Source organism: Chiloscyllium plagiosum, unplaced genomic scaffold (genome assembly GCF_037043375.1).
Source record: "Chiloscyllium plagiosum isolate Xiang-an unplaced genomic scaffold, Cpla_swu_hap1 HiC_scaffold_5, whole genome shotgun sequence".
Classification (NCBI taxonomy): Eukaryota; Metazoa; Chordata; class Chondrichthyes; order Orectolobiformes; family Hemiscylliidae; genus Chiloscyllium; species Chiloscyllium plagiosum.
The window spans coordinates 132,802,870-132,818,400 of NW_028270143.1; the positions used below are offsets into that span (position 1 = coordinate 132,802,870).

The 15,531-nt window shown below is 48.4% G+C and overlaps 1 protein-coding gene across 1 annotated transcript in view; it reads left to right on the top strand.

Annotated features, from left to right (window-relative positions):
- Window positions 1–15,531, top strand: part of LOC122550350 (WD repeat-containing protein 97-like) — a 205,292-nt gene that overhangs the window by 6,813 nt on the left and 182,948 nt on the right. The window contains exon 2 of the mRNA XM_087987688.1: window positions 9,603–9,748. Coding sequence (XP_087843814.1) covers window positions 9,694–9,748 — 55 coding nt within the window. The 5' untranslated portion in view covers window positions 9,603–9,693. The remainder of the gene's footprint in view (window positions 1–9,602; window positions 9,749–15,531) is intronic.

Consider the following 15,531-nt stretch of genomic DNA (forward strand, 5'->3'; position numbering starts at 1 on the left):
ACCACTCTAATATTAACTCTAATGTCCAGCATCTGCAGTCCTCACTTCTGCCTGCGTAACTACCTGCATCTACCACTTCCTCTGGCCATTCAGTACACATATGAACCGCCCTCTGTCTGAAAAGGTTGCATCTCAGATCTCTTTTGAATCTTTCTCATCTCACCTTAAACCTATGACTCCTAATTTTTAACTCACCTTATCTCTGCCCCTCATGATTTTATAAACCTCTACAAGGTCACCCCTGAACCTCCTACACTCCAGTGAAAAAAGTCCCAGTCTATCCACCCTCTCCTTATAACTCAAACCCTTCATTTCCAGCATCATCCTGGTAAATCTTTTCTGAACCCTCTCCAATGTAGTAATAAGTTCCTATAGTAAGGTGACCAGAACTGTACATAGTACTCCAAAGTGGCCTCCTTATTAACCTCAACATGATGTCCCAACTCTGATACTCAAAGGACTGAGCAATGAAGGCAAACATACCAAATGCCTTGTTAACCACCCTGTCAGGAGAAAGTGAGGTCTGCAGATGCTGGAGATCAGAGATGGAAATGTGTTGCTGGAAAAGCGCAGCAGGTCAGGCAGCATCTAGGGAACAGGAGAATCGACGTTTCGGGCATTCCTGAAGAAGGGCTAATGCCCGAAACGTCGATTCTCCTTTTCCCTAGATGCTGCCTGACCTGCTGCGCTTTTCCAGCAACACATTTCCATAACCACCCTGTCAACGTATGATACAATGTTCAAAGAATTATGTACTTGAACCCCTATGTCCCTCTATTTTACAACTACCCAGGGCTCAACCACTGATTGTATAAGTCCTGTCCTTGTTTGTTTTACCAAAATGCAATACCTCACATTTATCCAAATTCAACTCCATCTGCCACTCCTCAGCCCATTGACCCAATAGATCAAGATCCCTTTGTAATCTTAGATAACCTCCTGCACTGTCCACTATACCACCAATTTTGATGTCATCCGCAAACTTACTAACCATGCCTCCCATATGCTCATCTAAATCATTTATATAAATGACAAAAAGCAGTGGACCCAACACTGATCCCTGCAGAACACCGCCGGTCACAGGCCTCCAGATGGAAAAACAACTCTCCACCACTACCCTCTGCTTCCTATTGTTAAGCCAATTCTGTATCTCATTGGTAAGCTCTCCCTGAATCCCATGTGATCTAACTTTACCAACCCGTCTACCATGCGAAACCTTGTCAAAAGCTTTACTAAAATCCATGTAGACAACGTCTACCGCTCTGCCTTCATCAATCTTTTAGGCCACTTCTTCAAAAAACTTAAACCAAATCAGTGATTTCCCACGCACAAAGTCATGCTGACCACCCATCATCAGTTCTTACCTTGCATCTAAATCCCATCTCTCAGAGTCCCTTCCAACAACTTACCCACTAAATAAAAAGACAAAAGAACTTTAGATTTAGAAAGGTTTAGATAGAGGATCCGTATCGCGCAGGCTTGGAGGGCCGAAGGGCCTTTTCCTGTGTTGTAATGTTATTTGTTCTTTGTTAGAAGAACAAAGAATAAAGATAACTTACAGCCCAGGAACAGGCCCTTCGGCCCTCCAAGCCTGAGTCGATCCAAATCCACTGTCTAAACCTGTCGCCCAATTCCCAAGCATCTGTATCCCACTGCTCCCCACCTACTCATGCATCTGTCCAGATGCATCTTAAATGAATCTACTGTGCCTGCCTCTACTACCTCTGCTGGCAACGCGTTCCAGATGCCCACCACCCTCTGTGTGAAGTACTTGCCGCGTGTATCCCCCTTAAACCTTTCACCTCTCACCTTGAAAGCATGACCTCTCGTTATTGAATCCCTCACCCTGGGAAAAAGCTTATCTCTATCTACCCTGTCTATACCCTTCGGCAAAACATCGTGGGCTGAAGGGCCTGTTCTGTGCTGTATTGTTTTATGTTCTATGTTCATGATTTTGTAAACCTCAATCAAGTTCCCCCTCAATCTCCTTTTTTCTAATGAAAATAAACCTAACCTACTCAAACTCTCTTCATAGCTAGCACCTTACATATCAGGCAACATCCTCGTAAACCTTCTCTGCACCCTCTCCAAAGCGTCCACATCCTTTTGGTAATGTGGCGACCAGAACTGTACACAGTATTCTAAATGAGGCAGAACCAATGTCTTGTACAATGTTAACATGACTAGCCAGCTCTTCTACTCAATACCCTGTCTGATGAAGGCAAGCATACTATATGCCTTCATGACTCTATCCACCTGTGCAGCCACCTTCAGGGTACAATGGACCTGAACTCCCAAGATCTCTCTGCCCATCAACTTTTCCCAAGGCTCTTCCACTTACAGTATAGTTCATTCTAGAATTAGACTTGCCAAAATGCATCACCTCAAATTTGCCTGGATTGAATTCCATCTGTCACTTCTCTGCCCAGCTCTCAAAGTCTATCTATATCCTCCTGTGTTCTTTGACAGTCCCCTATGCTTTCTGCTACTCCACCAATCTTCGTGTCATCTGCAAACTTACTGACCATACCAACAATGCCCTCTTCCAGATCATTGATGTCTATCACAAACAACAGTGGCCCCAGCACTGACCCCTGTGGAACACCACCGGTCACCTATCTTCATTTCAAGAAACTTCCTTCAACTACTACCCTCTGTCTCCTGTTGCTCAACCAGTTCTTTATCCACCTCGCTAGAACACCCTGCACACCATGTGACTTCACTTTCTCCCTTAGTTTACCAGGGGGAACCTTATCAGATTCCTGAAGAAGGGCTTATGCCCGAAACATCGATTCTCCTGTTCCTTGGATGCTGCCTGACCTGCTGCGCTTTTCCAGCAACACATTTTCAGCTCTGATCTCCAGCATCTGCAGCCTTCACTTTCTCCTCGAACCTTATCAGATGCCTTACTAAAGTCCATGTATATGGCATCTACAGCCCTTCCTTCATCTATCAACTTGGTCACTTCCTCAAAGAACTCTATTAAGTTGATAAGGAATGATCTACCTCGCACAAAACCATGTTGCCTATCACTAATAAGCCCATTCTTTTCCAAATATAAATAGATTTTATCCCTCAGTACCTTCTCCTCCGTAGTGTTAGGTAAGGGGTAAATGTAGGGGCATGGGTGGGTTGCGCTTCGGCGGGTCGGTGTGGACTTGTTGGGCTGAAGGGCCTGTTTCCACACTGTAAAGTAATCTAAAAAAAAGATATCTGTCAGGGCCCCAGCTATTTTCTCTCTCGCCTCCCTCAGCAACCTGGGATAGATCGCATCTGGTCCTGGGGATTTGTCCACCTTAATATCCTTTAGCCTACCCAACACATCTTCCCTCCTTATGTCAATGTCATCCAGAGTAAACGAACTTCTATCTCTAATCTCAGCATTCATCACTTCCCGTTCCTTAGTGAACACTGATGCAAAGTAATCATTGAGAATCTGAACCATTTTCTCAGGTTCGACACACAGCCTTCCTTCATTATCCTTTAGTGGACCAATCCTTTCTCTGGTTACCCTCTTGCTTCTTATATAAGAATAAAAGGCTTTGGGATTCTCCTTAATTCTGATTGCTAAAGTTATTTCATGACCCCTTTTAGCCCGCTTGATTCCTCGTTTAAGATTGGTCCTACTTTTCCAATATTCCTCCAGGACCTGTTCTGTTCTTAACTGCCTGGACCTTATGTACGCTTCCCTTTTCCTCTTGGCTAGTCGCATGATTTCTCCAGTCATCCACGGTTCATGAATCTTGCCCTTCCTATCCTTTGCCTTTAACGGGGCATGCCTATCTTGCACTATCTTTAACCTATCTTTGAAAGCCTCCCACATCTCAAATGTGGACTTCCCTTCAAATAGCTGTGTCCAATCCACATTTCCCAGCTCCTGACTAATTTTGATATAACTGGCCTTGGCCCAGTTTAGTACTCTTCCCTTAGGACCACTCTCGTCTTTGTCTACGAGTATTGTAAAACTTACAGAATTGTGGTCACTGTTCCCAAAGAAATCCCCCACCGCAACTTCTACTACCCTGGCCTGGCTCATTCCCCAACACCAGGTCTAATATGGCCCCTTCCCTCGTCGGACTATTGACATACTGCTCTAGAAAACTCTCCTGGACGCTTCTTACAAATGCTGCCCCATCCAGACCTCTAACGCTAAGTGTATTTCAGTCAATGTTGGGAAAATTAAAATCTCCCATCAACACCACCCTGTTGCCTGTACACCTTTCCATAATCTGTTTACCTATTTGTTCTTCTACCTCACGCTCACTGTTGGGAGGCCTGTAATACAGCCCCAACAATGTAACTGCACCCTTCTTATTTCTCAGCTCCACCCATAATGCCTCACTACCCAAGCCCTCCATAGTGTCCTCCTTTAGCACAGCCGTGATATCATCCCTGACCAGCAATGCAACTCCATCCCCCCTTTTACTTCCCTCCCTGTCCTGTCTGAAGCGTCTATAAAATTTAGTTGCCAATCATGCCCTTCCTTCAACCAAGTCTCTGTGATTGCAATAACGTCATACTCCCAGGCACCAATCCAAGCTCTAAGTTCATCTGCCTTACCCACTATACTCCTTACATTAAAGTATATGCACTTCAGACTGCCAGTTCTTTTGCGTTCATCTGCTGTCTGCCTACTCTTCCCTTTATTAATGGTAACTTCACGATCCTTACAGTCTCCAGTCTCCACCTCGCTGCCTACTTGTTTTCTCTTCTGGTTCCCAGCCCCCTGCCACACTAGTTTAAAACCTCCCCAACAGCAGGAGCAAAAACTCCCCCAAGGACATTGGTTCCAGTCTGGTTCAGGTGTTGACCGTCCAATTTGTAATAGTCCCACCTTCCCCAGAACTGGTCCCAATGTCCAACAAATCTGACCCCCTCCCTCCTACACCATCTCTCAAGCCCCGTGTTCATCCTTCCTATTTTTTCATTTCTACCCTGGCTAGCACGTGGCACTGGTAGTAATCCCGAGATCACTACCTTTGAGGTCCTCCTTTTTAACTTCTCTCCTAGCTCCCTGAATTCTGCTTTCAGGACCTCATCTCGCTTTTTACTTATATCGTTGGTGCCAATGTGCACCAAGATAACTGGCTGTTCACCTTCCCCTTTGAGAATGCTCTGCAGCCGATCGGTGACATCCCTGACCTGAGCCCCTGGGAGGCAACATACCATCTGGGAGTCCCGTTTTCACCCACAGAACCACCTATCTACTCCCCTCACAATAGAATCCCCTTTGACTATGGCCCTATGTGCCTTTGTTCTTTGTTCTAACTGTGGATACTGGGAATCAGAAGCAAAAAAACAGAAACTGCTGGAAAATCTGAGCAGATCTGGCAGCATCTTGTGGAGAGAAATCAGAATTAACATGTCAGGTCAAGTCATCTTTCTTCAGAATCGACGTTTCTGGCATTAGCCATTCCTGAAGAAGGGCTTATGCCCGAAACATCGATTCTCCTGCACCTTGGATGCTGCCTGACCTGCTGTGCTTTTCCAGCACTACACTCTCAACCCTTCTTCAGAAGTCCAGTTAACTCTAACTTAAAGAGCTAGGAAGACCAAAGTACAATACAGCATAGGAACAGGCCCTTCAGCCCTCCAAGCCTGTACTGACACATTTTGCCCTTGCCATAGATGCTGCCAGACTTGCTAAGATTTTCAGGCAATTTCTGTTTTTGTTAATAATTTACCCACCACTGACATCTAGCCCACCGGTCTATAGTTCCCTGGCTTTTCCTTATCACCTTTATTAAACAAAGGCACAGCATTAGCCACCCTCCAGTCTTCCGGCACCTCACCTGTGACTGTAGATAATATAAATATCTTTGCTAGGGACCCAGCAATTTCTTCCCTAACTTCCCACAATATCCTGGAATATACTTGATCAGGTCCCACAGATTTATCCACCTTTATGCATTTTAAGGTTTCCAGCACCTCCTCTTCTGTAATGTATATTCTTTTCAAGACATCACTATTCATTTGCCTGAGTTCCTTGACTTCCATATCTGTCTCCATAGTAAACACTGATGTAAAATATTCATTTAGTGTCTCTCCTACCTCCTGTGGTCCCACCCATAGATGACTTTATTGACCTTTCATGAGCCTTATTCTCTCCTCAGTTGCTCTTTTGCTCTGAATGCACTTGTAGAATCTCTTTGAATGATCCTGAACCTTATCTGCCAAGACACTCTCATATCCACTTTTAGACCTCCTGATTTCCCTCCTAAGAAAGACCCTACACCCTTTGCACTCTTGAAGAGATTCGCTTGGTCCCAGTTGTCTATATCTAACTTTTGCCTTCTCCTTATTCTTGACCACAGCCTCAATATCTTCTGAGGAAGGGTCACTCAACCCGAAAAGTTAACTCTGATTTCTCTTCACAGATGCTGCCAAATCTGCTGAGGTTTTCCAGCAACTTCTGTTTTTGTTTCTGATTTATAGCATCCGCAGTTCTTTTGGTTTTTATTCCCTCAATGTCTTTATTGTTCCCTACTCTTAACAGCTTTGCCCTTCACTCTAATAGCAACCATAATGTCTCTGAACTCTTGTTATCCAATTTTTGAAAGCCTTCCACTTGTCAATTGTCCCTTCACCTGCAAACAGTCTACTGTAATCAATTTTTGAAAGTTCCTGACTTATACCATCAAAGTTTTTCTTACTCTAATTAAGAACTTCAACTTTTCTTTAACTTTAACTTTTTCTTTTCCATTTGTATTTTAAAGCTAATAGACTTATGATCACTGGTCCAAAGTGCTCCCCCACTAACACTTCAGTGACTTGCCCTGCCTTATTTCCCAAGAGAAGGTCAAGTTTTGCTCCTCTAGTAAGTACATTTACATATTGATAAAAACAGTGTTCTTGAACACATTTAACAATTTCCTCACCATCTAAACCCTTAACACTATGGCGGTCCTAGACTATGTTTAGAAAATTTAATTCCCCTACTGTGACAACCCTATTATTAGAGTCATAGAGTAATACAGCATGGAAACAGGCCCTTCGGCCCAAACTGGCCCATGCTGACTATGTGCCCACTCAGCTCGTTCCAGTTGCCTGCGTTTGGTCCATATCCCTCCAGACTCTTCCCATCCATGTACCTATCCAAATGTTTTTTAGATGTTGCTATTGTACCTGCCTCAGCCACTTTCTCTGGCAGCCCATTCTATATACGCACCACTCTCTGTGTGAAGAAGTTGCCCCTCAGGTCCTTCCTAAACCTTTCCCCTCTCACCATAAACCTATGCCCTCTAGTTTTCAATTCCCCATCCCTGGGGAAAGGATTATCTGCATTTGTCCTATCAATGCCCCTCATGATTTTATACACCTCAATAAGGTCACCCCTCATACTCCTACATTCCAAGGGATAAAGTCCTATCCTGGCCGACCTCTCCTGATAACTCAGGCCTACTAGTCCTGGCAACATCCTCGTAAATCCTCTTTGCACTCTTTCCTGTTTAATTATGTCTTTCCTATAACAGGGTGACCAAAACTGTACACAGTACTCCAAATGCAGCCTCACCAATGACTTGTATAACTGTAGCATAACGTCCCAACTCCTATATTCAAAGTTAAAAATCACACAACACCAGGTTATAGTCCAACACTATAACCTGGTGTTGGGTGATTTTTAACTTTGTACACCCCAGTCCAACACCGGCATCTCCGAATCAGTCCTATATTCAATGCCTTGACTGATGAAGGCCAGCATACTAAATGCCTTCTTCACCACCCTGTCTATCTGTGACACCTCTTTCAACAAATTATGTACTTGTACTCCTAGGTCCCTCTGTTCCTCTATTCCTACAATTCTTACATATTTGCTCCTCAGTTTCCTGCTGACCACTTGGGGGGGGGGGGGGGGTGTTACAGTACAATCCATTCAAAGTGACCATCCCCTTCATATTTCTGAGTTCTGCCCATATAGTTTCACAGGATGATCCCTCAGAAATATCCTCTGTAAGTCCTCTGTAATGTTTTCCCTCATCAAAATTGCCACCCCTGTCCTCTCTTGCCTCCCTGTCTATCCTTCCTATAGCGTCTAAACCCAGGAACATTGAGCTGCCAGTCCTGTCCCTCTCTCAGCCATGGTTCTGTAATAGCTATGATGTCCCAGTCCCATGTTCCCATCCATGCCCTGAGTTCAGCTACCGTACCTTGCATTGAAATAAATGCAAATTAAAAGTTACCTCATTCTCTGACTTGCTCTCATCTGCCTTGTCTAATTAACTTGCTCTCTTTAACTTCAGAACCATCTTCAACTGCGTCTCTATTCTCACTACTATTTAGAATTCCCCACCCCCTGCTAGTTTAATCGCTCCTGAATACAACTAGCAAATCACCCTGCCAGGGTATTGGTCCCATTCCAGTTCGGGTGAAACAAGTCCCTCTTGAACAGGTCTCCTCAGCCCCAGTAGAGATCCCAATCATCCAAAAGTCTGAATCCTTGCCCACCGCACCATGTCCTCAGCCACTGATTTACCTGCCCTATCTTCTTATTCCGACTCTCACAGCACGTGGCACCAGGAGTAATCTAGAGATTGCTACTTTAGAGGTTCTGCTTTTTAACCACTCCCACCTAACTTCCTATATTCACTCTGAAAAGCCTCAACTCTTTCTCTCTGACTGTCCCACGTCATTCTTACCAATGTATAAGTTAGAATCTAAAGGGAGGTTATGTAAATCAGACTAGTGTGTCCTGAATGTAGAAGGTGTGGAGCAGAGGAGATTGAGGGAGACCTGCTGGAGGTGTATAAGACTATGAGGGACATTGCAGGATGGTTAGAAAGCAGCTGTTCCCCTTGTTTCATGGTCAATAATAAGAGGATATTATTTTAAGGTGAAAGGCGAGGCATTTGGAAGGGAATTTCAAGAAAAGATTACTTTTCATCTGTTGGGTGGTGTGGGGGTCTGGAATGCACTGTCTGGGAGGGTAGTTGTGCCAGGAATCCTCACAACCTTTAACATGTACCTGGACAAACACTTGAAATGTCACAACTTTCAAGGCTTTGGGCCAAGTGTGGAAAAGTGGGACCAGTATAGGTACCGAAACATTGATTTTCCTGCTCCTCGGATGCTGCCTGAACTGCTGTGCTTTTCCAGCCCCACTAATCCAGAATCTGGTTTCCAGCATCTGCAGTCATTGTTTTTACCCCGTGTAGATAGTACAGAGTCAGTGGACTGAAGGGTCTCTTCTGATCTGTATGATTCTATGGTTCGAAGAGATTGGGAGAGCATCAGGATTTTGAAAGTTGCTGATGGGGTTGATATAGAATTTTTCTGTCTTAGACAAAGGTCTTAAACTTAGGCTGTCACTTATTTTTCCTCATTCACTGGATGTGGGTATCACTGGGCAGGCCCAGCATTTACTGCCCATCCCTAATTACCCAGAGGGCAGTTAAGAGTCAACCACATTGCTGTGGGTCTGGAGTCACATGTAGGCCAGACGGGGTAAGGATGGTAGTTTCCTTCCCTAAAGAACTAATTAACTGATTAAAATCTGTTGATATGAAGAGGATGTAATGCTGAGTTTCAATTTGAGATGTTATTTAAAATTTGGAATTCTGGATTTGAGACAACTTATTCCCCAGGAATCTTTTGTCTGGTTACAGAGAGACAACCTAAGGGTGACTTTGCCGTCAATCAGTGCAGAGAGTGATGGTGAAAGGAGAAGGAGGGTTCATGGTATTCTCACGCTGACAGATGGAGTACGTGGCCCTGGACACAATGCAAACTGTGGACGAAAAAATCAAGGAAGGTGAGTCTGTTTCTCAATTGGTTCAATGGCAACTCACCAGAGGGAACAAGAGAGCATCCAAACCACGACAACACACAAGGGCCAGATAAAAGGAGTGCTGCACTGTCGAAGGGTCAGTGCTGAGGGAGCACTGCACTATCGGAGGGTCAGTGCTGAGGGAGCACTGCACTATCGGAGGGTCAGTGCTGAGGGAGCACTGCACTATCGGAGGGTCAGTGCTGAGGGAGCACTGCACTATCGGAGGGTCAGTGCTGAGGGAGCACTGCACTATCGGAGGGTCAGTACTGAGGGAGTGCTGCACTATCGGAGGGTCAGTGCTGAGGGAGTGCTGCACTATCGGAGGGTCAGTGCTGAGGGAGTGCTGCACTATCGGAGGGTCAGTGCTGAGGGAGACTGCACTATCGGAGGGTCAGTGCTGAGGGAGCGCTGCACTATTGGAGGGTCAGTGCTGAGGGAGCGCTGTACTGTCGGATGGTCAGTGCTGAGGGAGTGCCGCACGGTCGGACAGTCAGTGCTGAGGGAGTGCCGCACTGTCAGAGGGTCGGTGCTGAGGGAGCGCTGCACTGTCGGAGAGTCAGTGCTGAGGGAGCGCTGCACTGTCGGATGGTCAGTGCTGAGGGAGTGCCACACAGTCGGACGGTCAGTGCTGAGGGAGTGCCGCACTGTCGGAGGGTCAGTGCTGAGGGAGCGCTGCACGGTCAGAGGGTCAGTGCTGAGGGAGCGCTGCAGTGTCGGATGGTCAGTGCTGAGGGAGTGCTGCACTGTTGGAGGGTCAGTGCTGAGGGAGTGCCGCACTGTCGGAGGGTCAGTGCTGAGGGAGCGCTGCACTGTTGGAGGGTCAGTGCTGATGGAGGGGGCACTGTCAGAGTGTCAGTGCTGAAGGAGTGTCGCACTGTCGGAGGGTCAGTGCTGAGGGAGCGCTGCACTGTCAGAGGGTCAGTGCTGAGGGAGCGCTGCACTGTCGGATGGTCAGTGCTGAGGGAGTGCTGCACTGTTGGAGGGTCAGTGCTGAGGGAGTGCCGCACTGTCGGAGGGTCAGTGCTGAGGGAGCGCTGCACTGTTGGAGGGTCAGTGCTGATGGAGGGGGCACTGTCAGAGTGTCAGTGCTGAAGGAGTGTCGCACTGTCGGAGGGTCAGTGCTGAGGGAGTGCTGCACTGTCGGAGGGTCAGTGCTGAGGGAGCGCTGTACTGTCGGAGGGTCAGTGCTGAGGGAGTGTTGCACTGTCGGAGGGTCAGTGCTGACGGAGTGTTGCACTGTCGGAGGGTCAGTGCTGAGGGAGTGCCACACTGTCGGACGGTCAGTGCTGAGGGAGTGCTGCACTGTCGGAGGGTCAGTGCTGAGGGAGTGCTGCACTGTCAGAGGGTCAGTGCTGAGGGAGTGCTGCACTGTTGGAGAGTCAGTGCTGAGGGAGTGCTGCACTGTCGGAGGGTCAGTGCTGAGGGAGCGCTGCACTGTTGGAGGGTCAGTGCTGATGGAGGGGGCACTGTCAGAGTGTCAGTGCTGAAGGAGTGTCGCACTGTCGGAGGGTCAGTGCTGAGGGAGTGCTGCACTGTCGGAGGGTCAGTGCTGAGGGAGCGCTGCACTGTCAGAGGGTCAGTGCTGAGGGAGCGCTGCACTGTCGGATGGTCAGTGCTGAGGGAGCGCTGCACTGTCGGAGGGTCAGTGCTGAGGGAGTGCTGCACTGTTGGAGAGTCAGTGCTGAGGGAGTGCTGCACTGTCGGAGGGTCAGTGCTGAGGGAGCGCTGCACTGTTGGAGAGTCAGTGCTGAGGGAGTGCTGCACTGTCGGAGGGTCAGTGCTGAGGGAGCGCTGCACTGTCAGAGGGTCAGTGCTGAGGGAGCGCTGCACTGTCGGATGGTCAGTGCTGAGGGAGCGCTGCACTGTCGGAGGGTCAGTGCTGAGGGAGCGCTGCACTGTTGGAGAGTCAGTGCTGAGGGAGTGCTGCACTGTTGGAGGGTCTGTGCTGAGCGAGTGCTGCACTGTTGGAGAGTCAGTGCTGAGGGAGTGCTGCACTGTCGGAGAGTCAGTGCTGAGGGAGCGCTGCACTGTTGGAGGGTCAGTGCTGATGGAGGGGGCACTATCAGAGTGTCAGTGCTGAAGGAGTGTCGCACTGTCGGAGGGTCAGTGCTGAGGGAGTGCCACACTGTCGGACGGTCAGTGCTGAGGGAGTGCTGCACTGTCGGAGAGTCAGTGCTGAGGGAGCGCTGCACTGTCAGAGGGTCAGTGCTGAGGGAGCGCTGCACTGTCGGATGGTCAGTGCTGAGGGAGCGCTGCACTGTTGGAGGGTCAGTGCTGAGGGAGTGCCGCACTATCGGAGGGTCAGTGCTGAGGGAGCGCTGCATTGTCAGAGGGTCAGTGCTGAGGGAGCACTGCACTGTTGGAGGGTCAGTGCTGATGGAGGGGGCACTGTCAGAGGGTCAGTGCTGAGGGAGTGACGCACTGTCGGAGGGTCAGTGCTGAGGGATCACCGCACTGTCAGAGGGTCAGTGCTGAGGGATCTCTGCACTGTCAGAGGGTCAGTGCTCAGGGAGTGCCGCACTATCAGAGGGTCAGTGCTGAGGGAGCGCTGCACTGTCGGAGGGTCAGTGCTGAAGGAGCACTGCACTGTTGGAGGGTCAGTGCTGATGGAGGGGGTACTGTCAGAGTGTCAGTGCTGAGGGAGTGTCGCACTGTTGGAGGGTCAGTGCTGAAGGAGTGCCGCACTGTCGGAGAGTCAGTGCTGAGGGATTGCCGCACTGTCGGAGGGTCAGTGCTGAGGGAGTGGGCACTGTCGGAGGGTCAGTGCTGAGGGAGTGCCGCACTGTGAGAGGGTCAGTGCTGAGGGAGCACCGCACTGTCGGAGGGTCAGTGCTGAGGGAGCGCCGCACTGTCGGAGGGTCAGTGCTGAGGGAGCGCCGCACTGTCGGAGGGTCAGTGCTGAGGGAGCGCCGCACTGTCGGAGGGTCAGTGCTGAGGGAGCGCCGCACTGTCGGAGGGTCAGTGCTGAGGGAGTGGGCACTGTCGGAGGGTCAGTGCTGAGGGAATGGGCACTGTCAGAGGGTCAGTGCTGAGGGAGGGGGCACTGTCAGAGGGTCAGTGCTGAGGGAGTGGGCACTGTCGGAGGGTCAGTGCTGAGGGAGCGCCGCACTGTCGGAGGGTCAGTGCTGAGGGAGCGCCGCACTGTCGGAGGGTCAGTGCTGAGGGAATGGGCACTGTCAGAGGGTCAGTGCTGAGGGACGGGGCAATGTCAGAGGGTCAGTGCTGAGGGAGTGGGCACTGTCGGAGGGTCAGTGCTGAGGGAGCGTCACACTGATGGAGGGTCAGTGCTGAGGAAGTATGAGGTGGTATCTGTGTCGACACTCTGACATATGAAGGTTTGGTGCTTGTTTAAAGGTGAGAAGTGGAGGTGTGGGGAAGATCTTGGTGAGGTGCTCATCCTCATTGATTATATGTTGCAAGCTGCGAAGAACATGGCGTAGTTTCTCCACTCCCAGGAAGCACTGGACAACGAAGGGTACCCAACTGGTGTCTGTCTCCTGAGGAGGTCATTATGGTTTCTCGCTGTGGCACATCGGAACTAGCGATTTATGAGTTGAGCATCATACCCTGTTCTTATGTGGGTGGCCTTGAGCACCTTCAGATGTCCGTGGTGTTCCCCCTCATCTGGACAAATCCGGTGTACGCGTAGGGTTAGTCCATAGGGATGGTTGTTTTAATATGTTTTGGATGGAAGCTGGAGAAGTGTAGCATTGTGAGATTGGCTGTGGGTTTGTGATAGAATGTGGTGCTGAGGTGCCAATACTTGAAGGAGATATATGTGTCCCAGAATGAGACAGATAGTAGAGAGTAGTCTATGGTGAGGTTGATATTGAACATAGAACATTACAGCGCAGTACAGGCCCTTCGGCCCTCAATGTTGCGGCGACCTGTCACACTAATCTGAAGCCCAGCCCACACACACCATTCCATGTACGTCCATATGCTTGTCCAATTACGACTTAAATGTACTTAAAGTTGGCGAATCTACTACCGTTGCAGGCAAAGCATTCCATACCCTTACTGAGTAAAGAAACTACCTCTGACATCTGTCCTATATCTATCTCTCCTCACTTTAAAGCTATGCCCCCTCATGCTCACCGTCACCATACTTGGAAAAAGCCTCTCCCTGTCCTCCCTAGATAACCCTCTGATTATCTTATATGTCTCTATTAAGTCACCTCTCAACCTTCTTCCCTCTAACGAAAACAGCATCAAGTCCCTCAGCCTTTCCTCATAAGACCTTCCCTCCATACCAGGCAACATCCTAGTAAATCTCCTCTGCACCCTTTCCAAAGCTTCCACATCCTTCTTATAATGCGGTGACCAGAACTGTACACAGTACTCCAAGTGCGGCCACACCAGAGTTTTGTACAGCTGTAGCATAACCTCCTGGTTTTGGAACTCGATCCCTCTATTAATAAAAGCTAAAACACTGTATGCCTTCTTAACAACCCTGTCAACCTGGGTGGCAACTTTCAAGGATCTGTGTACCTGGACACCGAGATCTCTCTGCTCATCTACACTATCAAGAATCTTACCATCAGCCCAGTACTTTGCATTCCGGTTACTCCGACCAAAGTGAATCACCTCATACTTGTCCACATTAAACTCCCTTTGCCACCTCTCAGCCCAGCTCTGCAGCTTATCTATGCCTCTCTGTAACCTACAACGTCCTTCGTCACTATCCACAACTCCACCGACCTTAGTGTCGTCTGCAAATTTACTAACCCACCCTTCTACACCCTCATCCAGGTCGTTTATAAAAATGACGAACACAGTGGACCTAACACCGACCCTTGCAGTACACCACTGGGAACTGGACTCCTGGATGAACATTTCCCATCAACCACCACCCTGTCTTCTTTCAGCAAGCCAATTACTGATCCAAACTGCTATATCCCCCACAATCCCATTCTTCCACATTTTGTACAATAGCCTACTGTGGGGAACCTTATCGAATGCCTTGCTGAAATCCATATACACCACATCAACCGGTTTACTCTCATCTACTTGTTTGGTCACCTTCTCAAAGAACTCAATAAGGTTTGTGATGATGTGATGAAGCACATTGATATTACTGTGTAGTTTTATCAGTGACTCCTCATCATGGGTCCAGAGGAAGAAAATGTCATCAATGTACCTGGTGTATAGTGTTGGTTGGAGGTCCTGCTTAGAGAAGAAATCTTGTTTGAACCTGTGCATGAAAATGTTGGCATATTGGGGTGCAGATTTGGTCCCCATGGCTGTTCCGTGTGTCTGGATGAAGAACTGGTTGTCAAAGATGAAGACGTTGTGATTGAGGATAAGGCGGATGAGTTGTAGGATGGTGTTTGGAGACTGACAGTTGTTGGTGTTGAGTACTGAGGCTGTTGCCGCGATGCCATCCTTGTGGGAGCTGCTGGTGTAGAGTGCGGAAACGTCCATTGTGACGAGGAATGTTCCCGTTTTGATCGGTCCATGGGTGCTGAATTTCAATAAGAAATCTGTCGTGTCGCAACAGAAGGTGGGGGTCCCCTGAACAATGGGTTTCAAGATCCCTTCAACATAGCCAGAGAGGTTTTTACACAACCACCTGGTGAAGGAGCAGCATCCTGAAAGCTAGTGCTTCCAAATAAACCTGTTGGACTATAGCCAACGTAAATAATGAGAGACATAAAAATAGATTGTAAAATCTGCAATGTGCATGTTAAAAGGAAAGGTTAGCAAAGATGAATTGCCAACAGAGACATAAGAATTTGTACTGGGGAATAAGGAAATGGCAGAGA